Source organism: Saccoglossus kowalevskii, chromosome 3, assembly GCF_978046115.1.
Source record: "Saccoglossus kowalevskii chromosome 3, keSacKowa6.1, whole genome shotgun sequence".
NCBI lineage: Eukaryota > Metazoa > Hemichordata > Enteropneusta > Harrimaniidae > Saccoglossus > Saccoglossus kowalevskii.
In genome coordinates, this window is record NC_140643.1 from 35,343,475 (window position 1) to 35,363,402 (window position 19,928).

General features: G+C 34.4%; 1 protein-coding gene across 2 annotated transcripts in view; it reads left to right on the top strand.

The window, feature by feature from the left end:
* The first annotated feature begins 581 nt into the window (after positions 1–581).
* LOC100369426 (isoleucine--tRNA ligase, cytoplasmic-like) overlaps positions 582–19,928 on the top strand; it is a 34,945-nt gene continuing 15,598 nt past the window's right edge. For both annotated transcript variants that reach the window (XM_085497132.1, XM_085497131.1), the window contains exons 1-20: positions 582–770; positions 1,657–1,789; positions 2,213–2,369; positions 3,120–3,239; positions 3,641–3,775; positions 4,397–4,481; positions 5,116–5,332; positions 5,514–5,574; positions 9,668–9,763; positions 10,285–10,404; positions 11,801–11,991; positions 12,319–12,519; positions 13,087–13,179; positions 14,382–14,486; positions 14,950–15,120; positions 15,945–16,089; positions 16,472–16,592; positions 17,390–17,481; positions 17,779–17,975; positions 19,314–19,416. In XM_085497132.1, the coding sequence (XP_085353258.1) occupies positions 1,671–1,789; positions 2,213–2,369; positions 3,120–3,239; positions 3,641–3,775; positions 4,397–4,481; positions 5,116–5,332; positions 5,514–5,574; positions 9,668–9,763; positions 10,285–10,404; positions 11,801–11,991; positions 12,319–12,519; positions 13,087–13,179; positions 14,382–14,486; positions 14,950–15,120; positions 15,945–16,089; positions 16,472–16,592; positions 17,390–17,481; positions 17,779–17,975; positions 19,314–19,416 (2,529 nt within the window). In that variant the 5' untranslated portion in view covers positions 582–770; positions 1,657–1,670. The remainder of the gene's footprint in view (positions 771–1,656; positions 1,790–2,212; positions 2,370–3,119; positions 3,240–3,640; positions 3,776–4,396; positions 4,482–5,115; positions 5,333–5,513; positions 5,575–9,667; positions 9,764–10,284; positions 10,405–11,800; positions 11,992–12,318; positions 12,520–13,086; positions 13,180–14,381; positions 14,487–14,949; positions 15,121–15,944; positions 16,090–16,471; positions 16,593–17,389; positions 17,482–17,778; positions 17,976–19,313; positions 19,417–19,928) is intronic.

A 19,928-nucleotide genomic window follows, 5' to 3' on the forward strand; every position in this document is an offset into this window, starting at 1 on the left:
TAGGATGACGTCAGCGAGGTATCTTTTTTTTTAAAAGTGCAGTGGTCGTCGCGCAGCGCAAGTTCAAATTTCATGTAATTAGATTACGTAATTAATGGTTTGTTTGTTTGTTGCAAATTACAATATACATAAATGTAGTTTTCTTCAAATTATGGAGAATGTCAGTTAAACGGCCCAGGAGATAATTTAAAGGGCGACAGTCGTCGCGCGCGTCCTCTTCGATATAGGACTCATAGCGACGTATACAACGCGTGTAAAATACATTGTTTATTTACATGAAATTCGAACACGCGCTGCGCGACGACCACCGCGCTTTAAATATATTTATAGTGAACAAATACCCTGAACTGAGATACAGATATAAAGATAATTCAGGTTTTCTCGTAATATTTGTGACCAGAATCGCTTTTTAAAACTATTAACCGTTTCTAATTAATGTCAAGTACTTTTTATAGGAAAAACCATTCAGTGCTGTTAAAAAAAGAAATTGCAAAATATCATCCACCACATTCAAATCACGTACTCTTACCTCGTATTGCACGAGACTTGACGTGACCTCAAAACTGCGCAGACGAATGCGCAGTGGTCCCTTCGCCGGTAAGTTCACATGTGTGAGTTGCGAGCAAGTTTCGCCATCAGGAATTAGCTTGCATGTGTATTTTCTAGTGATCAACCCTAATTTTTGTGCGAAGGGAGCTCTGACTAAGACTTAGTATCAACTGTCGATCGCTGAAACTTGCAGTATCGTGTTGCCTTTTCCGTGATATACAGTAAGTAAATCATCACCTCACGTATTTTCCGGGTGTCCATCCAATGAATCATGTACTGTGGCTGACGTAACATATGTGTGTATAGATATAATGCGGTTGACAATTGTACTTTCATTTCGTATACTGATCCATCAGCTGACAATCTATGGCCCTAAAAATCGAGTGAGGTGTGTAAACAGTCACATCTATAAAACAATCACTGTATCTACTACGTTATGCGACATAAATTATTGTTTTAGTGGGGTGTATTTCCGGGGGACCGGGAGAGAGGGGGTGGGGTGATCAATACACGGATCATGTTGATGTTCATTTTTACATTGATTCTGAATACAAATGTACTAGTACAACCACATATCAGTGTTGCATCATTCATTTAATAACAGCTTTGTTACACTGTAATTGTGTAGTGAAGTTTTTTTTTTTTTTTTTTTTTTTTTTTTTTTTTTGAATTTACTTGTGTCGTTCTGTCTAGTATTATTACACGCTGTGGAAACATTGTAAATAGAGACATAGATATTATTTATCACTAAATTATGTATGAATATTCATTATCTGTTTTTAAAAAACTCCATAGCACTCTCATTCTTTACTCTAACTGAAACCATCATCTTCCAGCCCACATATCATTTATAAATGCCCATCTAGATATCTATAGGTATTCACAACAGGGGTGTATACAAGTCATTGGTGGTGGGGTGATGGAGAGTAGAAGTGGGGTAAGAAGTTAGAATTAGGGTTGGGGTACAAGTCTTTCTAAATAGTACATATTTTGCCCATAGATACACTTCTGTCATTTACATAAAAGCATACTGGTACACCATTTATGGAAAAAATATCATGATATTTATGGTATTTAAAATTTGCTATTATATTGTTCAATTTGTAGGTTGTACACACAGAATGGTTCAACCTGTCCCAGAATACATCAACTTTCCTAAGGAGGAAGAAAAGATACTAGAATTATGGGAAAAACTTGATGCATTTCGTACGAGCCTTAAGCAGTCTAAAGGAAAACCAAGGTATACATGTAAATTACCATACATGGAACAATTGCACATTTTCATTTCGTGGCCCGAATTATTTTATTTTTATTATGCACATTATCAAATAAATTATTACAAATTTAGAAAATTGGACAGTGAAAACTACTGTATCACATTTGATATGTTTATTTGAAATTTCAGATTACCTAAAATTAACTGTTGACAAATTATATTTATTATTTTTTGTTCATCAGAAATAATATGGGAAAACATTAAAAAAATATTTTTGCCTGTTCAACTTTCGCTTTTAACTAAAATAAAGTACTCTACAGTATCTTTGTATCCATATTCAATTGTCATTTATCGTGTAGATCTATATTCATAGCACAATGTTATAAACATTTTAACTAAGACCGTCAATTGTCATATTTATTGAACTCAATATTTTTATCTTTTCAGATATACCTTTTATGATGGACCGCCATTTGCAACTGGTTTGCCTCACTACGGTCATATCTTAGCTGGTACCATCAAAGACATTGTAACGAGATACGCACATGGTAATGGTTTTTATGTGGAGAGAAGATTTGGATGGGATTGTCATGGGTTACCTGTGGTAAGAGTTAAAGTTCAAAGCTCATACTCTGTCATTTAATTCAATTCAACTACAGCTTGGAATACAAACCATGAGACATTCATTCCTGAAAATTTAAATGTGCGCTTAAACAAATCAATGTATATATAATATTTTTTTGGTTTGAATAATGTTTATATAAACCTTCCAACAAGACTTTCATTATACAATCAAAATGCTGTATCATACTGATGAAGTTTCCCGATTATTGAAGATGTAAATTTTTTAATGCAATGCGGAAGTGAATTTCTGTGATGTTAAAATGCGATCTGTTATCACTGATTTCAACGAAAAAACAGTGATTTTTTCCCCCCAAAACTGTTGATTCTATATTTTTCGAAAGGTAAAGTGAGTGTGGAAGGAAGTTATTTAAACACCTTTGATGGTCGACAACAGGTCACATCAAAGATTAGTTTACTTGTTCATACCCCATTCATGATAGTTCATGATGATTATTTAGAGAGGTAAAATGATGTCCAATGACTTGGTTACACAAACTAAACTACTGAACTAAGCATTATTTTTATGCAATGAAATACACTTTTTACATGCATATTTTAATAAATGTAGTTGATGCCGGATTATCAGTGATGCCCTCAACTCGTTAAATGCCTAAAAAATAGAGGGTTGGGTTTATACACTGGGGAGGGACTTATGATCAGGGGAAGTACGGTATGCTGAAAATGCATCATATGTGGATAAATCATCTCTGTCTGTTTGTCTTTGTTGTAGGAATATGAAATAGACAAGACACTTGGTATCACAGGACCTGATGATGTGATGAAAATGGGAATTGAGAAATACAACGCTGAATGCAGGAAGATTGTCATGAGATATTCCAAAGAATGGCGGGTTAGTTTTGACTGAATTCAGACATTCACATAAATAAAAAAAAAATTTGATAATATAATTTATATTACAGCACAATATACAAAATAGGAAACATTGCCATTGAATTGAACAGAGATTCTGTAAAATACTTTATTTTGGCTGAAATTTTTGCAGACAAGATATTTGCCAACTTTATACAAATTAATTTTCACTGATTTTTGATGAGTTGAATGTAAAACAAAGAAACAAATCTTAGATTTTATTCTCACTAATTCATCTTTTCAGAGAAAACAATTTCCAAGTGAAAGTAAAGTTCTATTGAACAAACAGAATGTATCTGACACATGCAATTTACACAAAAGTTTTTTCTTGGATTGGCCATGTTTAGATGAGATTTGTTTACATTGTGTTTATATTTATAGTTTGTGGTAACCAGGCTTGGCCGTTGGATTGACTTTGACAATGACTACAAGACACTATATCCATCGTTTATGGAGACAATCTGGTGGGTGTTTAAACAACTATTTGACAAAGGTTTGGTCTACAGAGGATTCAAGGTAAGAGGTTATCCATGTTAAATAACTTTTATTTACACATGTTTATTTTCACGGTTTTTGTTGAGTTAATCAGGGAAAATTGAACACATCAAATGAGTCACATGACTCTATTTTTGTAAATTACTGTGAATTTATTGGCAGAAAATATAAATGATATTGACATAGAAATATCATAAGACTTAAGGAAAAATTATTTCATAAACAAATTACTAATTATTATTTTGGTTTCTAAACAAAGGCAAATCAACAAAATATTGGTAAGGGCACATACAAGACAGGTGGTCTTTATACAGAGATTGCTCATACATTATGCCTTGGGACTGTCTTGAAGTGGTCACTATAGGCAGGTGGTCTTTATACAGAGGTTGCTCATACGTTATGTCTTAGGACTGTTTTAAAGTGGTCACTATAGGCAGGTGGTCTTTATACAGAGGTTGCTCATATGTTATGTCTTAGGACTGTCTTAAAGTGGTCACTATAGACAGGTTATCGCTACAGGCAGGTGGTCTTTATATAGAGATAATCACTAACACAGGTTTGATTTTACTCTCAAAGTGTAAAAAACATTTTTCCCTCTCTCCACTTACATTGGATAAATAACAATTGTTTTTTTTTTTCAAGGTAATGCCCTACTCCACAGCTTGCAACACTCCACTTTCTAACTTTGAATCCGGACAAAATTATAAAGATGTTGTTGATCCAGCAGGTGAGATATTTATGTGGTTGTGTGTAGTATGGTTGTCATGGTTACTCTAGAATCAACTCTGTTATGTTTCACCTACATGTACACAAACACTTGTAGGCATGAACCAGCATCAATAAGTAGAATAGTTGAGTTATTTCTGTTATTGAAAATACAATGTATATTTTATGTTAATAAAAAAAAAAAACCTGTTCAATCTGGTCATGGTACATAATTAAAAACTAGTTCTGATCTATGAATGAGTCAATTCACTACGTTCAATTACCCACAATAGACTCCGGTCAGTCAAAATGACTATTTTGAACTATAGGTCAGGGGAAGCCCAATGACCTCATAGATTTTCTTTCACATCATTCAACATGTGACCAAGGCAAAGAGGCTTGCACCATCTTGCCTTATGATCACTTCTGTTTTTCTCCGCATTGAGTGCGCATCATAGCAAAAACAGTGTGAACCACCTGTTCAAATCTGATCATGGTTATAAATAATAATAACTTAATTTAACTTATTCTTTTCATGATACCATTCTACTGATATTTTTTGACAAGAACCAGTACACAATGCTCAGATTTCCTGAGCAATATACATTTAAACCATATTTTTATCATTCACCTATTTACCTTGTGTAATATTTCAGTCATTGTGAATTTTCCACTTGATGAAGATCCAAATGTGTCAATGATAGCATGGACAACCACACCGTGGACGTTACCGAGTAACATGGCTTTGTGTGTACATCCCAACATGGATTATGTCAAGATAGAACACAAGAAAGACAGCAAAGTTTATATTTTGATGGAAGCTAGATTGGTGGCACTCTTTAAGAAAGAGGATGAGTATACCATCTTAGACAGGTGGGTTTGTTTTAAGTTTAAACTTTAGATCTACCCCTGAAACTGACGACATATGTATGCTACTCATTGCTATTTTACCTTTGTGAGTGTCAAGAATGGTTGTGAAATATACACTAGATCTCCAAAGAATAGTTCAATCACTTGATCAAATATTGAATATTTTCAAATTGTTCATTTTCAGATTTAAGGGTGTCACTCTCAAAAACAAGGGATACAAACCTCTGTTTAGCTACTTTGAGGAAGTAAGTGAATATTTCTTATCATTGTATTACATACAAAGTGAATCATAACGATACACATCAAAGTAAACAATACGCCTCGCCATAGTTACAGTACAGTTCTCGCAAAAGCTTTGGCTTTTGTGGCATCATTGTCGCCTACGCATGGCTTTATTGTCGCCTCAGCATCGCATCATTGTGACATCAGCTTTGCGTCATTGAAAATTGAAGCTGTGTTCGTCTCGCTTATTTTGTGGCATCATCATGGCCTCAGCTTCGCAGTCTCATAGCATCAACATGGCATCAGCTTCAAAGTATTGTGACATGAATATGACCTCATTATTTTCACATGGAAAGGCAGTAGAGAAAAACACATGTACAGAAGTTCGATATGTAATCGATTTGAAATTCAAGGCGATAAGGGGAATAAAATAATATGACCAAGAGTAAAATGACATTTTAAAATAATATCTTGTTTAATTATTTAATGTTGCGAGTATTGGTTACCAAAAACTTTGTGAAGTACATTGCAATCTGCAAGGTGACGAGTGTCATATTGACTGCAAGGAAAATCGTGATAAATTTAAATCACACGATGCAATCGTTGTTCGGATACAACACAATTTGCTATATGAAATGAAACTGTTCTTGTTATAAAATTACCTTATTTTCGTTCATTTTATTTGCTGGTAAGAGAACAGATTCAGATTCCTCATTTCGGTGGCATTTTTCTGTGTTTCGTTTCGTTTTAGCCAAGTCCGATTGGGGTCCAATCCCATGCCCGGACTACTAATACATGCAAAACACACGTACGTCGCCTGGTGCGTCAACGTTGTTGCCTGCCATCTTGATACAAAGTTCCAAAACAAGTGCGCACATTTCTAACTATGATTGGATTGTTGTGGTGGCGTCGGTCTGGTAAAATTTTACATCCAATTTTCAAAATTAAGTCACGATCTGTGACCCGAGTATTCTCACAAAAAATATTTTCGAATAAAAACAAGCCACATGCCCTGTAAAAAATCGAATAGCACTTGACATGCAGAAATAATTTATTGGGCTTCAGAAAAAAACGTGTCCATTTAGTTGTAGCCGTAAATATTTGGTGACCAGTCGATGAACAATTTGAAACTAATGATACACACGGAAGTCCTTCGAGACTGTATATCATCGACCCCAATCTGGTTTACCTTATTTTCCAACTTGCAAAACTGATTTGTATCTCAGCCCAGTTTTTGTTCTTCTTTTTTTTTAACTGAGGTCAAATCCCAGCCGTTTGTCAAAATATACCGATGTTTTTCAGTGAATAATTGTGAAGCCTGTCACAGCACAACAAAACTATGTGAATCGACGCCGGAGATTGGATGGTACGATGACCCTTAAATTAGTGTCAAATATGCTTTGTTGCAACATCATTGATTGGCTGAGAGTCACCTGATCGGAGCACGACCTGGGTCACAGAACCATATTTGTCCGTATTATCAACGTGATTTTGCGAGAGAACCACACCCACATTTTCAACCATTTTAGCGTGGAAGTTGCCAACAAATGTTGAAAAACTCGTGAATTTTATGGATTTGAATAAAATAAAGCTAGCGATTGGTAAGACTGGTCAATAATATATCCCCCGATGCTCTTCGAATTTTTTTATTAGCTCCGCTGTCGACTTTGTCGACCGGAGCTTATCATATGAGTGATTGTCCGTCGTCGTCCCTGTCAATGTTTTACTTTTTCGACTTCTTCTTGAAAACTACAATCCTGAATGCTTTGATACTTGGTGTATATGTACCTTGGGTAGACCTATCTTAGATTTTTTCATTTCATGATGATATCTTCAATTCTCTAATTTTGGTGAATATTTTTGTCATTTTTGGTAAAAAGTGATATTTTCAACTTCTTGTTAAAAACCGCAAGTCCAATTGCTTTGATATTACATATATAGGTACTACATGTGGACCTCTCTCAGATTTGTTCATTTTGTAATGATATCTTTAATTCTCTAATTTTGGTGAATATTTTTGTCATTTTTGGTAAAAAGTGATATTTTCAACTTCTTGTTGAAAACCGCAAGTCCAATTGCTTTGATATTACATATATAGGTACTACATGTGGACCTCTCTCAGATTTGTTCATTTTGTAATGATATCTTTAATTCTCTAATTTTGGTGAATATTTTTGTCATTTTTGGTAAAAAGTGATATTTTCGACTTCTTGTTAAAAACCTCAAGTCCAATTGCTTTGATATTACATATATAGGTACTACATGTGGTTCTAACTCAGATTTGTTCATTTCATGATGATATCTTCAATTCTCTAATTTTGATGAATATTTTTGTAATTTTTGGTAAAAAGTGATATTTTCCACTTCTTGTTGAAAACCGCAAGTCTGATTGTTTTGATACTATACATATTGTTCATTTTCTAATGATATCTTCTGTTCTTTAATTGAAATGTGCATTGCTAACAGCGGAGCTATCTCAGCCGAGAGGCTGCTTGTTTTATTTCAAGGTGAGAAATGGATAATTGAAGCTCCATCGATTTCAAGGCGACTGTTTCACAGCGTCAACTCTACGCTGTGTTGTAGTTTCGCGAAGGAGAAAAAATATATAATAAATAGTACTTGTTTAATTATTTGGTTTTACAGCCCACAAATTACGGGACATGATCCCCATGTGTTACGATAAATAAATACTAATTGTGTTGAATGACGGACGTCTGGACCGTTTGGAGAAACCAACGGGGATCGATATTCCAAACAAATTATTGGGACATGGTCGGTATACATTTCAAACAAATGAAATTATTAACGAAAGACGAGATTTTTCCAGATATTTACGAACATACTGTCTTACCAAATATATGCAAAATTGACAAATACACAAAGAGATATTAGGTTTTATTTTAGCCTTAGAAATATTTTCTTTCACTCAGTCCATGCACGGGACTTCTATTTAGCTTCATGGTCTTCGGCTTGTCTTCTCCTTGGGGGAAATAACAATAATTATACAAATCGTAAACTCAACACAGTCAGGAAAAGAAACCTGGACAACCATGTCGTACTTCTGTTGAAAGACAACCATTTTGAAATACATTTTGTAGCAGTGCGTCACGTCAGAATATTGTTTAAAATAAAAATAGTCAATCCCAGCCAAATCTAGGTCAAAAGGTCAGATTGCATGCATATAATTATAGATAGTTAAAACAAAAAGTACTTGAACTTTTGACGGTTGTTCAACTTCTATGCACGGTTACTAAACCAGAAAATTGTTAGTAGTCCGAATTTTTGCACAGTCGAAAATAAAGCGTAAATTCAACAAGCGGTCGCAAAAGCGAGCGATTGAAAAGTGGAAGCGGGCGAGAGGTTGGGCGAAATAAGTTCTGTACTTCTTTGTTTGATGAAGCGATGCTGATGCCACATTGTCGCCATAATGAGGCCACAATGAAGCGAAGTGATAACCTTACTTTTTAATGTCGCAACATTGATGCGATGCTGAAGCCATAACAATTCCATAATGATGTGATGCTGAAGCGAAGGTGAAGCTGAAGTGAAGCCAAAGCTTTCGCGAGAACTGTACTGTACCACTTAAAATACAATGTGCAACATGTGTGAATCAAATAAAAGCAAACGGCACTGAGCCACTTAGCATTACTACAGTGTGTTGCTTCCCTTTATAATGCTTCCTGTATCATTCTATGGAATTATGGCTGACTTTAGTAGTTTTCACTTGTCAACTTATAGTATAATTTTGTTATAATAAAAAATATTTGCTTGGCAGATCAACTATTCTCCAATGATATTCTACATACTGAGCCTTTGAATGCACAAAATTTAACGTGTATCATTGTTTTCTTATAAAAAAAAATAGAAATTTACAACTAAAAAATGTGGCAAATACTACACCCAAATTTTAGCAGTGAAAATTAATGGTAGTACGGTATTAAAATGATGAGTTATTTGCATTTATGAGGACATAATTTGAAATCACTTGTGACTTTTATATTTTAGACATTTAGTGGTTTTTCACAATTTTTACTGACACTTGGAAATTTGTCTTTTGTCACCTTACCAGTGGTTGACAGTATATTTGTATTCTTACGTTGAGTATTTTGTTTTCAGTACAAGAAGCAAGGTGCTTTCCGTGTATTGAATGATAACTACGTAACAGATGATACTGGTACCGGTGTTGTACATCAAGCACCATTCTTTGGAGCAGTAAGTATTCTATCAATGGGGATTGGTTAAATTTGGTCACCATAGAAACTCCGTTTGAACAATCACCATGTTTTATATATCTTCTGAACGCAGGTGTTGCCCTAATATATTGCCTGGTTTTATAGGTTTTTTGCTCAGGAATTTCATCTGTCAGTCATTTTGATTTGTCTTATTTTGTGTTTTTCCTTATTTGACTGTATTTTGTCTATGCTGTGTAATCTGTGAGGAAATATGTGTTAAGCATTAAATATTAATGTAAAAATTTATTTTTAATTATTAAATATATATTATTATACATCTGTCATTGTAACACCACAAGTTACAGTGTGCCGTGTTTTTGCGGTATTTTACGAGGTATTTTCATCCTACCATATAAGGAAATGCGAATTCCAAATATGGAATGATTACACGTATAAGCTGTACTATCTTCGTGCATACTTTGAGGTATTCTTGTAATAACCTCATATTATTATAAATGCAATAAACTATTATTATTACGTATCATATGTATTATTTTCTAGGACGATTACCGTATATGCATTGCCAATAATGTAATAAACAAAGAACAAGTCATTTGTCCAGTGAATGACAGTGGCTGTTTTACGGAGGAAGTCACTGACTTTGCTAAACAATACGTTAAGGTAACAGTAACATTTCAGTAATGGTGTGTATACAAAATATTTGATCAAAGCTACCATTTTTCACCATGATTAGAATGTAGTAAATTTGAAATTACCCAATAATGTTTGTTTGAATTGTGTTAGTTACGACAATGTTATTACAAAGTTTAAACTGTAAATGATATACATGTACTGTCAATCTCATTTTGAATATTTTGAAAATCAGTTGTACTATTTCCATCAGTATTAAAAATGTCATGGTGACACGCTTGTGTCGAGTATTCACTTCATTTTCAAAACATAACCCTCTGTCAATATCTTTTCCTCCTTTTTTTTTGGCAGACTGCATGTGTATATTATACAATGCTTTGTAATCTCGTATAAAAAGTCAATAGTAATCAATATTTTTAACCCTCTGAACACCTTTTTTTAGGGTTTCGAGCCCTAAAGAGCGAAACCCTATTGTAATTGTTATGTATATTATTATTAATTTTTTTCTACCGTTTTTTGTAACCACGGTAACTTGAAAAATATTGCTGCGATTGATTTGCTATTTTGCATGCTGATAAAGGGCCATGAGTTGTGGTGCATACCCCAAAACCAGCTATGTAGGTCACATGACCTGGCCGCCATCTTAGGTAGAACACAAACCGGAAGTGCCCTATTCCACCACTTTCTGAGGGTCTAGGAACTTTCGTTTTTTTTGTGTGGCATCATTGGCTCATGTCTAGCAAATATCAGCAATAAAATCTTTAGCGGTCATGTGACCTTGGCCGCCATATTGGATTTTCTGAAAATTGACAAAAAACTTTAAAAATCTTCTTCTTAAAAATAGCTCATTCATGTGATTAGAAATTTGCTTTGCAGCACCTATGGCCATAGCTCTACAAAGTAAGTTACTGAAGCAGATTTTTGAAAAATGGCTTCCTTTGGCAGCCATCTTGGATTTAGTAAAAAGTGAAATTACGCTATAACTCATGAACAATTTGCCAGACATTAGACAGATGACTATAAATGGTTATGTCTGTTGATTCCAGTGTGGTTCATACTAGCAAAATACCAGAGGACTTGTTAAGAACATTGCATTTTAGACATGAAACGTTCATCAAATAATCACATCAAGCAAGTGCAATTTGCCATGAGCCACGCAGGCTCGAAACCCGTCATCGCTGCTATGCAGCTATATTTTTATCTTGTTTTCACAGATTGTGATCGAGAATTGTAACCAACTGACAAATATGTCCATTTGGTTAAACATTAACAAATAAATTGTATAAAAATATTAAATTTTTTTTATGAGAATCATAATGCATCGATAAGTTCCTCATCACAGTCTTTATCATATGGTGCTCTCAAAAAGGTCTCTAGTCCGTTTTTGATGTGATAAATCATGGGATACATTTTTATTGCATTACAGGATGCTGACAAACATATCACAAAATGGTTGAAACAACATGGCCGACTGGTAGATCAGAGTACTTGTAAGCATAGCTATCCTTTCTGCTGGAGATCAGAAACACCATTAATTTATAAAGGAGTGCCAAGTTGGTTTATCAGAGTTGAAGAATTGGTAGAGAAATTATTGGATAACAATCAGAAGACTTATTGGTAGGTTAAAGCACTACTGCCGTTGTGTTAGCGTGTGTTCGAATTTTGTGTAAACAATGTTGCAGCGTTGTACCAGCGTTGCATATGTCTCTATATCAAACGTGATGTGGTGCAATTGTTGTAGCATTTAAATGTTCAGGACATTTATGCTTGCTTATTTTTGAACTGAAAATATATTGATATGTTCAATGATATAAATGGTAACTATAGTCGAATATTGCCACTGTAATTCAAAGTTGCACATTTTAAAACCTTGATGATTTCATAAGTCATTGACAGTGTCATCACAGTGAAATGGTTTCTAATCGCATTTATATCTTCCTGAAGGGTGCCTGAATTTGTGAAAGAAAAGCGATTTGCTAATTGGTTACGAGATGCCCATGATTGGGCCGTGTCACGTAACCGCTACTGGGGGACACCAATACCGATCTGGATGAGTGACGATCAAGAAGAAGTTGTTTGTATTGGATCTATAGAAGAATTAGAAACACTGTCAGGCGTTAAAATTAAAGATCTCCATAGAGAAAAGTAAATACCATATTTGCTAAATTAGACAAAGTTGAGGGTACTCACACATGCAGTACAACGAAGTCAAACATTGCTGCTTTACATATGTACATGGGCTTTCATTAGAGCATATTAAATTCCTTTTCTTTGTTGACATTCCTGTTGGAGTTGAGGTGAAAGTAACTATACTGATACTGTATTTATATCTGTGTTTTAGGACCAGAATATTTTCTACTGTCACAATGTACTTCTCTGTTATCCTGCTTCATCTCACAACATTCATGTACATTGTACTTTGATATCTCATACAAAATTGTACATTTCATTACAAAATGCATCATGCTAAAACTTTCTTGTCATGATCTAATTCAAGATGGCTACCTGGCGGCCATTTTTATGTGTAAAATAAACCACAGTCATGCATGGATTTGTTTTAACTTACTGCATAACTGGATGAGTTTCCTGCACCTTTTTAGCCACATGCCATTATTGATCGCATTTGAAATGAATGCATATCATAGGACACTTATTTATTATATATTCTTAATGGAATGACGTTACTCTGTATTGTTTCTTTCTTTCTTTTAGTGTGGATCAAATAACCATTCCATCAAAACGTGCAGGTCAGCCACCATTGAGACGTATTCCAGAGGTGTTTGATTGCTGGTTTGAAAGTGGAAGGTGAGTCTCTCTTGTTGAGTACAGTAAAATCTGTCATTGCATAAAAACCTTTCAAAACCAAATCCCATATAAACTATTATCAGCTTTCAATTATTGGAAGTTTATTCAGTTTCAGGTTCTGATGTTTTTAAGTTCTTTGTTCATAATGTCTGTTGAGTGGAAGACACTGTAAATCCATTCGTTATTCACTGGGTTTTAATTTCGATATTTTTGCTGATAATGTAAATCCGCTAAATTAAATCTACACGAACATGTAAAATAACAATAAAACTCATCGTTTCCTTGACAAATTCGTGAAATTAAAACACAGGAGCAGTGCTGACCATCACAACTGTTATGTGATATACACTACAGTCATGTGACATGCACAACGGTCATGTGATATACATAACGGTCATGTGATATGCACAACGGTCATGTGATATGCACAACGGTCATGTGATATGCACAACGGTCATGTGATATGCACAACGGTCATGTGATATGCACAACGGTCATGTGATATACACCACAGTCATGGGATATGCACAACGGTCATGGGATATGCACAACGGCCATGTGATATGCACAATGGTCATGTGATATGCACAACGGTCATGTGATATGCACAACGGTCATGTGATATGCACAACGGTCATGTGATATGCACAACGGCCATGTGATATGCACAACGGCCATGTGATATGCACAACGGTCATGTGATATGCACAACGGTCATGTGATATGCACAACGGTCATGTGATATGCACAACGGCCATGTGATATGCACAACGGCCATGTGATATGCACAATGGTCATGTGATATGCACAACGGTCATGTGATATACACCACGGTCATGTGATATGCACAACGGTCATGTGATATACACCACAGTCATGTGATATGCACAACGATCATGTGACATGCCCAACAGTCATGATATATACACCAGTCATGTGATACACACCACAGTCATGTGATACACACCACAGTCATGTGATACACACCACAGTCATGTGATGTGTACCACAGTCATGTGATATGCACCACAGTCATGTGATATGCACCACAGTCATGTGATGTGTACCAGTCATGTGATATGCACCACAGTCATGTGATATGCACCACAGTCATGTGATATGCACCAGTCATGTGATATGCACCTCAGTCATGTGATATACACCACAGTAAATTTGATAAATACTTGTATTGTCTATTTCAGTATGCCATATGCACAGCAACATTATCCATTTGAACACAGACGTGAGTTTGAAGACACATTTCCAGCTGACTTCATTGCTGAAGGAATTGATCAGACCAGAGGATGGTGAGTTAAAACATGCATTCACAAATATCACATACAGAAATTCAATCAGCGAAGAAGTATGCACTATATCTGTCACTACTCAGATGTTTATTATCACTCATATCAGTGGGTGAAGATCATGTGATCACTATAGTTGTCAGTGAAAGTTGACAATTTGATGAACGTTGGGTTGCAAATATGTTTTTGGCCTCTTGCTTCTTATTACTGTCTGCACAAGTAAAATTTTCAAGTCCATTAGAACTATACAATTAAACAATTTAAAACATTTCTCTATTTTATTTTGACACTCTCAAATACAACTTTATATTTATACATCTGACACATACTTGAAAAAAGATATTTTTGAAATGTACACAGAAAATCCTATGTGTACAAATGTTTTCTAGCTTCAACAGTTTTTCAGGCTTGTATGCAAGCAGGAAGGCAAGTATCAGTCACATTCAATATTTTGTTTCCTTGGTAGGTTCTATACACTATTGGTGTTATCAACAGCATTATTTAACAAGCCACCATTTAAAAACTTGATAGTCAACGGTTTAGTGCTGGCCAGTGATGGACAAAAGATGAGTAAAAGGAAGAAGAATTATCCTGATCCTATAGAGGTTGTTAATAAATATGGATCAGATGCATTGAGGTAGGTGGTTGTTGTTACTGGTTTAAGGAGCTAATACCCCCTAGTTAGGCAATTATTCGCATAAATTCTTGAATTTACTGAGAAGGTCATACTGTAGTAATAAATATGGATCAGATGCATTGAGGTAGGTGGTTGTTATTACTGGCTTAAGGAGCTAATACCTCCTAGTTGGGCAATCATTAGCATTAATTCTTGGATTTACTGAGAAGGTCATACTGTACCAACCTATGAAGTTGATACCCCTTAAATAATTTAACTTGCTCAAAAATTTGGGTTTAGGGAGATATACACTTCGGTAGATGGTCATTCTGACTCATCCAATAAACTAGTTATCATTTACTCACCAATGGTGTTGATGCATCTCAGATAAATTGTCTTTTTCACTGACTAGGTGATCATTTCTGCTGACTTAGGGAGTTAACACACCTATCCAGGGCACCATTGTTACTGACCAACATGTATGGAGCAGACATCCTTAGCTTGGTGTTCATTACTAGTGACATTTTCCCACAGTGAATTTCATGAAGGCAGAAACGTTTTGTAAATTTTAAATGATTTTTGAAAACAACTTGACCAATCACAAGGTGATGTATGGTATGAAAATCAGCCAATGATTGAAGCAAACCTGCAAAGACTAATGGGTAATGGGGCACTACCAAATGGATTCTTTTGCCAATAAAGACATCATCATAGAATTTGAATGAAGTGTGGGAATCTTCCAAGTTAAATCATACATATTTTATAAATTTCCATAAAAAAAACAAATTATGTCTTCATGAAATTTATTGTAATACATTAATTTCGGTTTTATTTTTGTACTGTAGATTATATTTAATCAATTCACCTGTTGTCAGAGCTGAAAGCCTAAGGTTCAAAGAAGAAGGAGTTCGGGACGTGTTAAAAGACGTCTTCCTTCCATGGTACAATGCCTACAGATTCCTAATGCAAAATGTTGAGAGACTACACAAGGTAGAAACACAGTATAATAGTTAGCTTTTATTTTCATCGCATAAACCATTGAATTATTGAAATAAATAAAATATATAAATTTAAATTTGTGAAAATAAAATTTAGCGAAATCATATGAATTTCGTATTTCGTTCATGAAATTTGTTTGGGGAAATAATTTCAGTATAAACTTCCAACTGTAGTAATAACCGAGGTATATGCCTCACTTTCTAGAACAAACATCATGTTTTATATTAAAGGAAGTGCATCAAATGTAAAGCTATGTTAAAATTGAACTGGTGAAATATTAAAATATCAAATTCTGGGGGGATTTAATGATATAACAAAATCATAATCCTGGTGTTTCTTATCTCTCACTCTCTGGATACAATCCAACTCGTAGGATGAGAATGTACAATTTGTGTACAACGAAGATCTTCTCCGACCATTGGACAATATAATGGATAAGTGGATCATGTCATTTACGCAGAGTTTGATTGCATTTGTTAGACAAGAAATGGCAGGTATGTGCATTACATGCATCAAAGGGTGAATAATCAAGAGTTCTCACAGCTTATTGTGGATAGGGAGGACAAGAGGATACACAAATCAGGATTAAAACTGGTTAAAGGATTAAGTTTTTAGTTCCAATACAGACACAGTCTTTGCGTCCATGAATCTGAGAATGTGTGTGTGCATTTGGATCTATATTATAGACATGCCTAGATCGATTACATTCACACATACTTTATACATGATATTATACATATATATGCACACCAATTTGTTTCACGGTCTGATTCAAGATGGCTGAATAGTGGCCATTTTTTCTGTTGAAAATTCATCAAAATCAAGCATTTCTGGCACCCAGAATCAGATCTTGGTTGTTTACTGATGGAGTATGTTCAAACTTGGTACATACATTAGATATTATGGGACCTTGATGCAAGTCATTTTGTTTTCCAGATCAAATTTTTAGTGGCTGACTAGTGGTCATTTTGTTTTAATGAATGTTACTCTAGAGCCATATCTCTGACATGCTTCGACTGATGTTCAAATTTATATATTCATTATACATCATGTCATAGATATACAGATGTATTGGTTTGACGATCTGATTTTGTTTTAATTTATGATGTTTCAGAGCAATATGGATGACTGAATGTCAAAAATTTTAATGTTAAAAATCATAGTCAGGCATCAGCTTCTGGATCCATATCTCTGACATGTTTATGTTGAAACTATATTTAATTTACTATAAACAAAACTATATATTTGATAACTAACGAGGACTGTGCCATGCATGGCTTGTTAATTCCAGGTTATCGTCTTTATACTGTTGTACCAAAGCTGGTCAGATTTGTGGAGAAATTAACTAACTGGTATGTAAGGTCAAATCGGAAACGTCTTAAGGTGAGTGGAAACGTGAAGCGATCTTTAAATTTGCTAACCCAAACACTGAAATATCTTCAAAAAGACAGAGATGTATTCTGTAGATAAGTATGGAACACAAATCCAGGGAAAACTAAACAAAAATGACAATCTTTTCATGTTTATATTAGACAGTTGGCATAAAATATGTAAGAAACCTCTGCCCAAAAAAGACATCAAATGGTCGAAAGTCTTGTAAAAACATGCAAAGCAAAAATGCTCAATTTTTCTGAGCAAAATCTTAAAATATAAGTAACTTATTTTTGTGTTCAATTTCAGGGTGATGGTGGTTCTGAGGATTGTTTATGTGCATTGCAAACATTATTTAGTGTTTTATTCTCAATGGTGAGGATGATGACACCATTCACGCCATTCCTTACAGAGCAAATCTACCAGAATTTGAGGCATTTAATTGATTCTAGTACGTCAAAAAACCAAGATGAAAGCGTACATTATTTGATGTTACCTCAGCCAAGGTACGATCAATTTATGCTGTGTCTGTGGAATATTTAGTTAGTCACCAAGTATGATATGTATTGTATGTTTAGTGTAGATAGTTATTTTGATTTTGACGATTGTTACTCATCAATAAAATCAAAATGAGACTTTTTAGATCAAAATATATAAACCCATAAATCAAACAAAATATTTTCATTTGCATTTCTGTAAACTCATACATCAATCACCATGAAGTATTTATACTTGTGTTGGTGTGAATGTCTCTGCAACATCTCCCAACCTGACCACTAGAGGGAATTCAGGTCCAAACAATTCTGTCTTTCTACATCATGTTACTTATCGATGTATGAGGATTATAGGAGACCCTGTTATCGCTGGTTTAGTCTGTAGAAATTCCTGAAAGTTGTTGTTCTGAGATCACAAAGTTTGTAGGAATTTGTTTTTTCGTAATACCGCAATGATATATTATATGTCTGCAACCTCCACCTCAGATCCTGCGAAGCGCATGGGGCAGTTGCGCACATCAACAATCTATACACTGTCGCTACAACTCGGTCAAAATATTTGAGTTTCCTTCCACATCCTCACAAAAGCGATGAATATATTTTCTAGTTTGAGTAAATCATCTTTACCATTGTTCACAAGTACGCTCAACAGCTGGAGTATGCTTTCTATATCAATATCCGTAAACTCCTTTTCTGTGTCCATGGTTGTGACGTAAATGAATGTCAATCATTATTTATCATTATAATTAATCATTATAAGATATTCTGGAGTTATGTCGCTATATAAGTATCAAAAAATAATATGTAATATTATGTAAATTATAGTACTATGTTTTCAAGTTTTTGTGTGTGTGTATACTAGCTCAGTTGGTTATAGTTCATTATACTGCTGTTTCAGGTTTCTTCTTTTTACATTTTCTCAACCCACACACAATTCAATATCTGGACCAATGATGTTTAAACATCACACGTCCCTCATACATCATGTCACACACTAATGAAAATGCATTAATTTCACAATGCTAATCAAAAATATCAAAAGCAGTACTTTTACTCATAAGCAGTTCAAATCTATACACATTAGTTTAATTACATCACACCTGGTCTGATTCAGTTTCAGTTTTGTTTACTATTGCACAACGAGGACTACATCATGTCAATGACTTGTTTATTGCAAGTATGACCACAAAATTTCAATTCCAATGACAAAACTAAATCACTTAATACTTATATTAATAATGTCTAGTTTTTTAATCATCCCAATGATATGTTTACTTGATCACTGAGGTTATTTATTTTTTTTAAATGCAATTGTGAAAAGTAAAAAAAAATGTTGTTTTTTTTCTGCAGAAATGAATTAATTGATGAACAGATTGAGAAAGCTGTGGCAAAGATGCAAGCTGTCATTGAACTAGGAAGAGTCATCAGAGACAGAAAAACATTGCCATTAAAAGTATGCATACTGCCCTCTATGGCAATATATAACTGATTATATCTTTTCTTGGAATCCATCTCAACATTGATGAATAAATAGCTGCCTGTAAAAAAAAAATCAAATTTTAATAAGTCATCTTACATAAAATTTAATTTTACTAACACAATTTGTCCTGATTATACATGTTTTTGTTGTGTTTGGAAAGATTTTACCTTCACAACCTAGAGGTCAGACATCAGTTCCCAGAATGCCACGTTGCTTTGACATTGATTGACAGGTGGGCTTACTTCTTAAAAGCTTACTTAGAAGCAAATAGCAGCCGGACAAATTGTATCGTGTTAGTGATACTATAGTAAAATGCTCAGTTACATTATGATAGAATGAATTGCCACATGTATATCTGAAGGAAAGAGACTGTCAATGAAAACATGAGACTAAGTCACAAATATTTCAAGCGTGAAATTTGGCCTTTATGGTCAGCATAGGTTTTTGGCATATTATATCAAAATTTTGTTTGAAATGCTTTACCG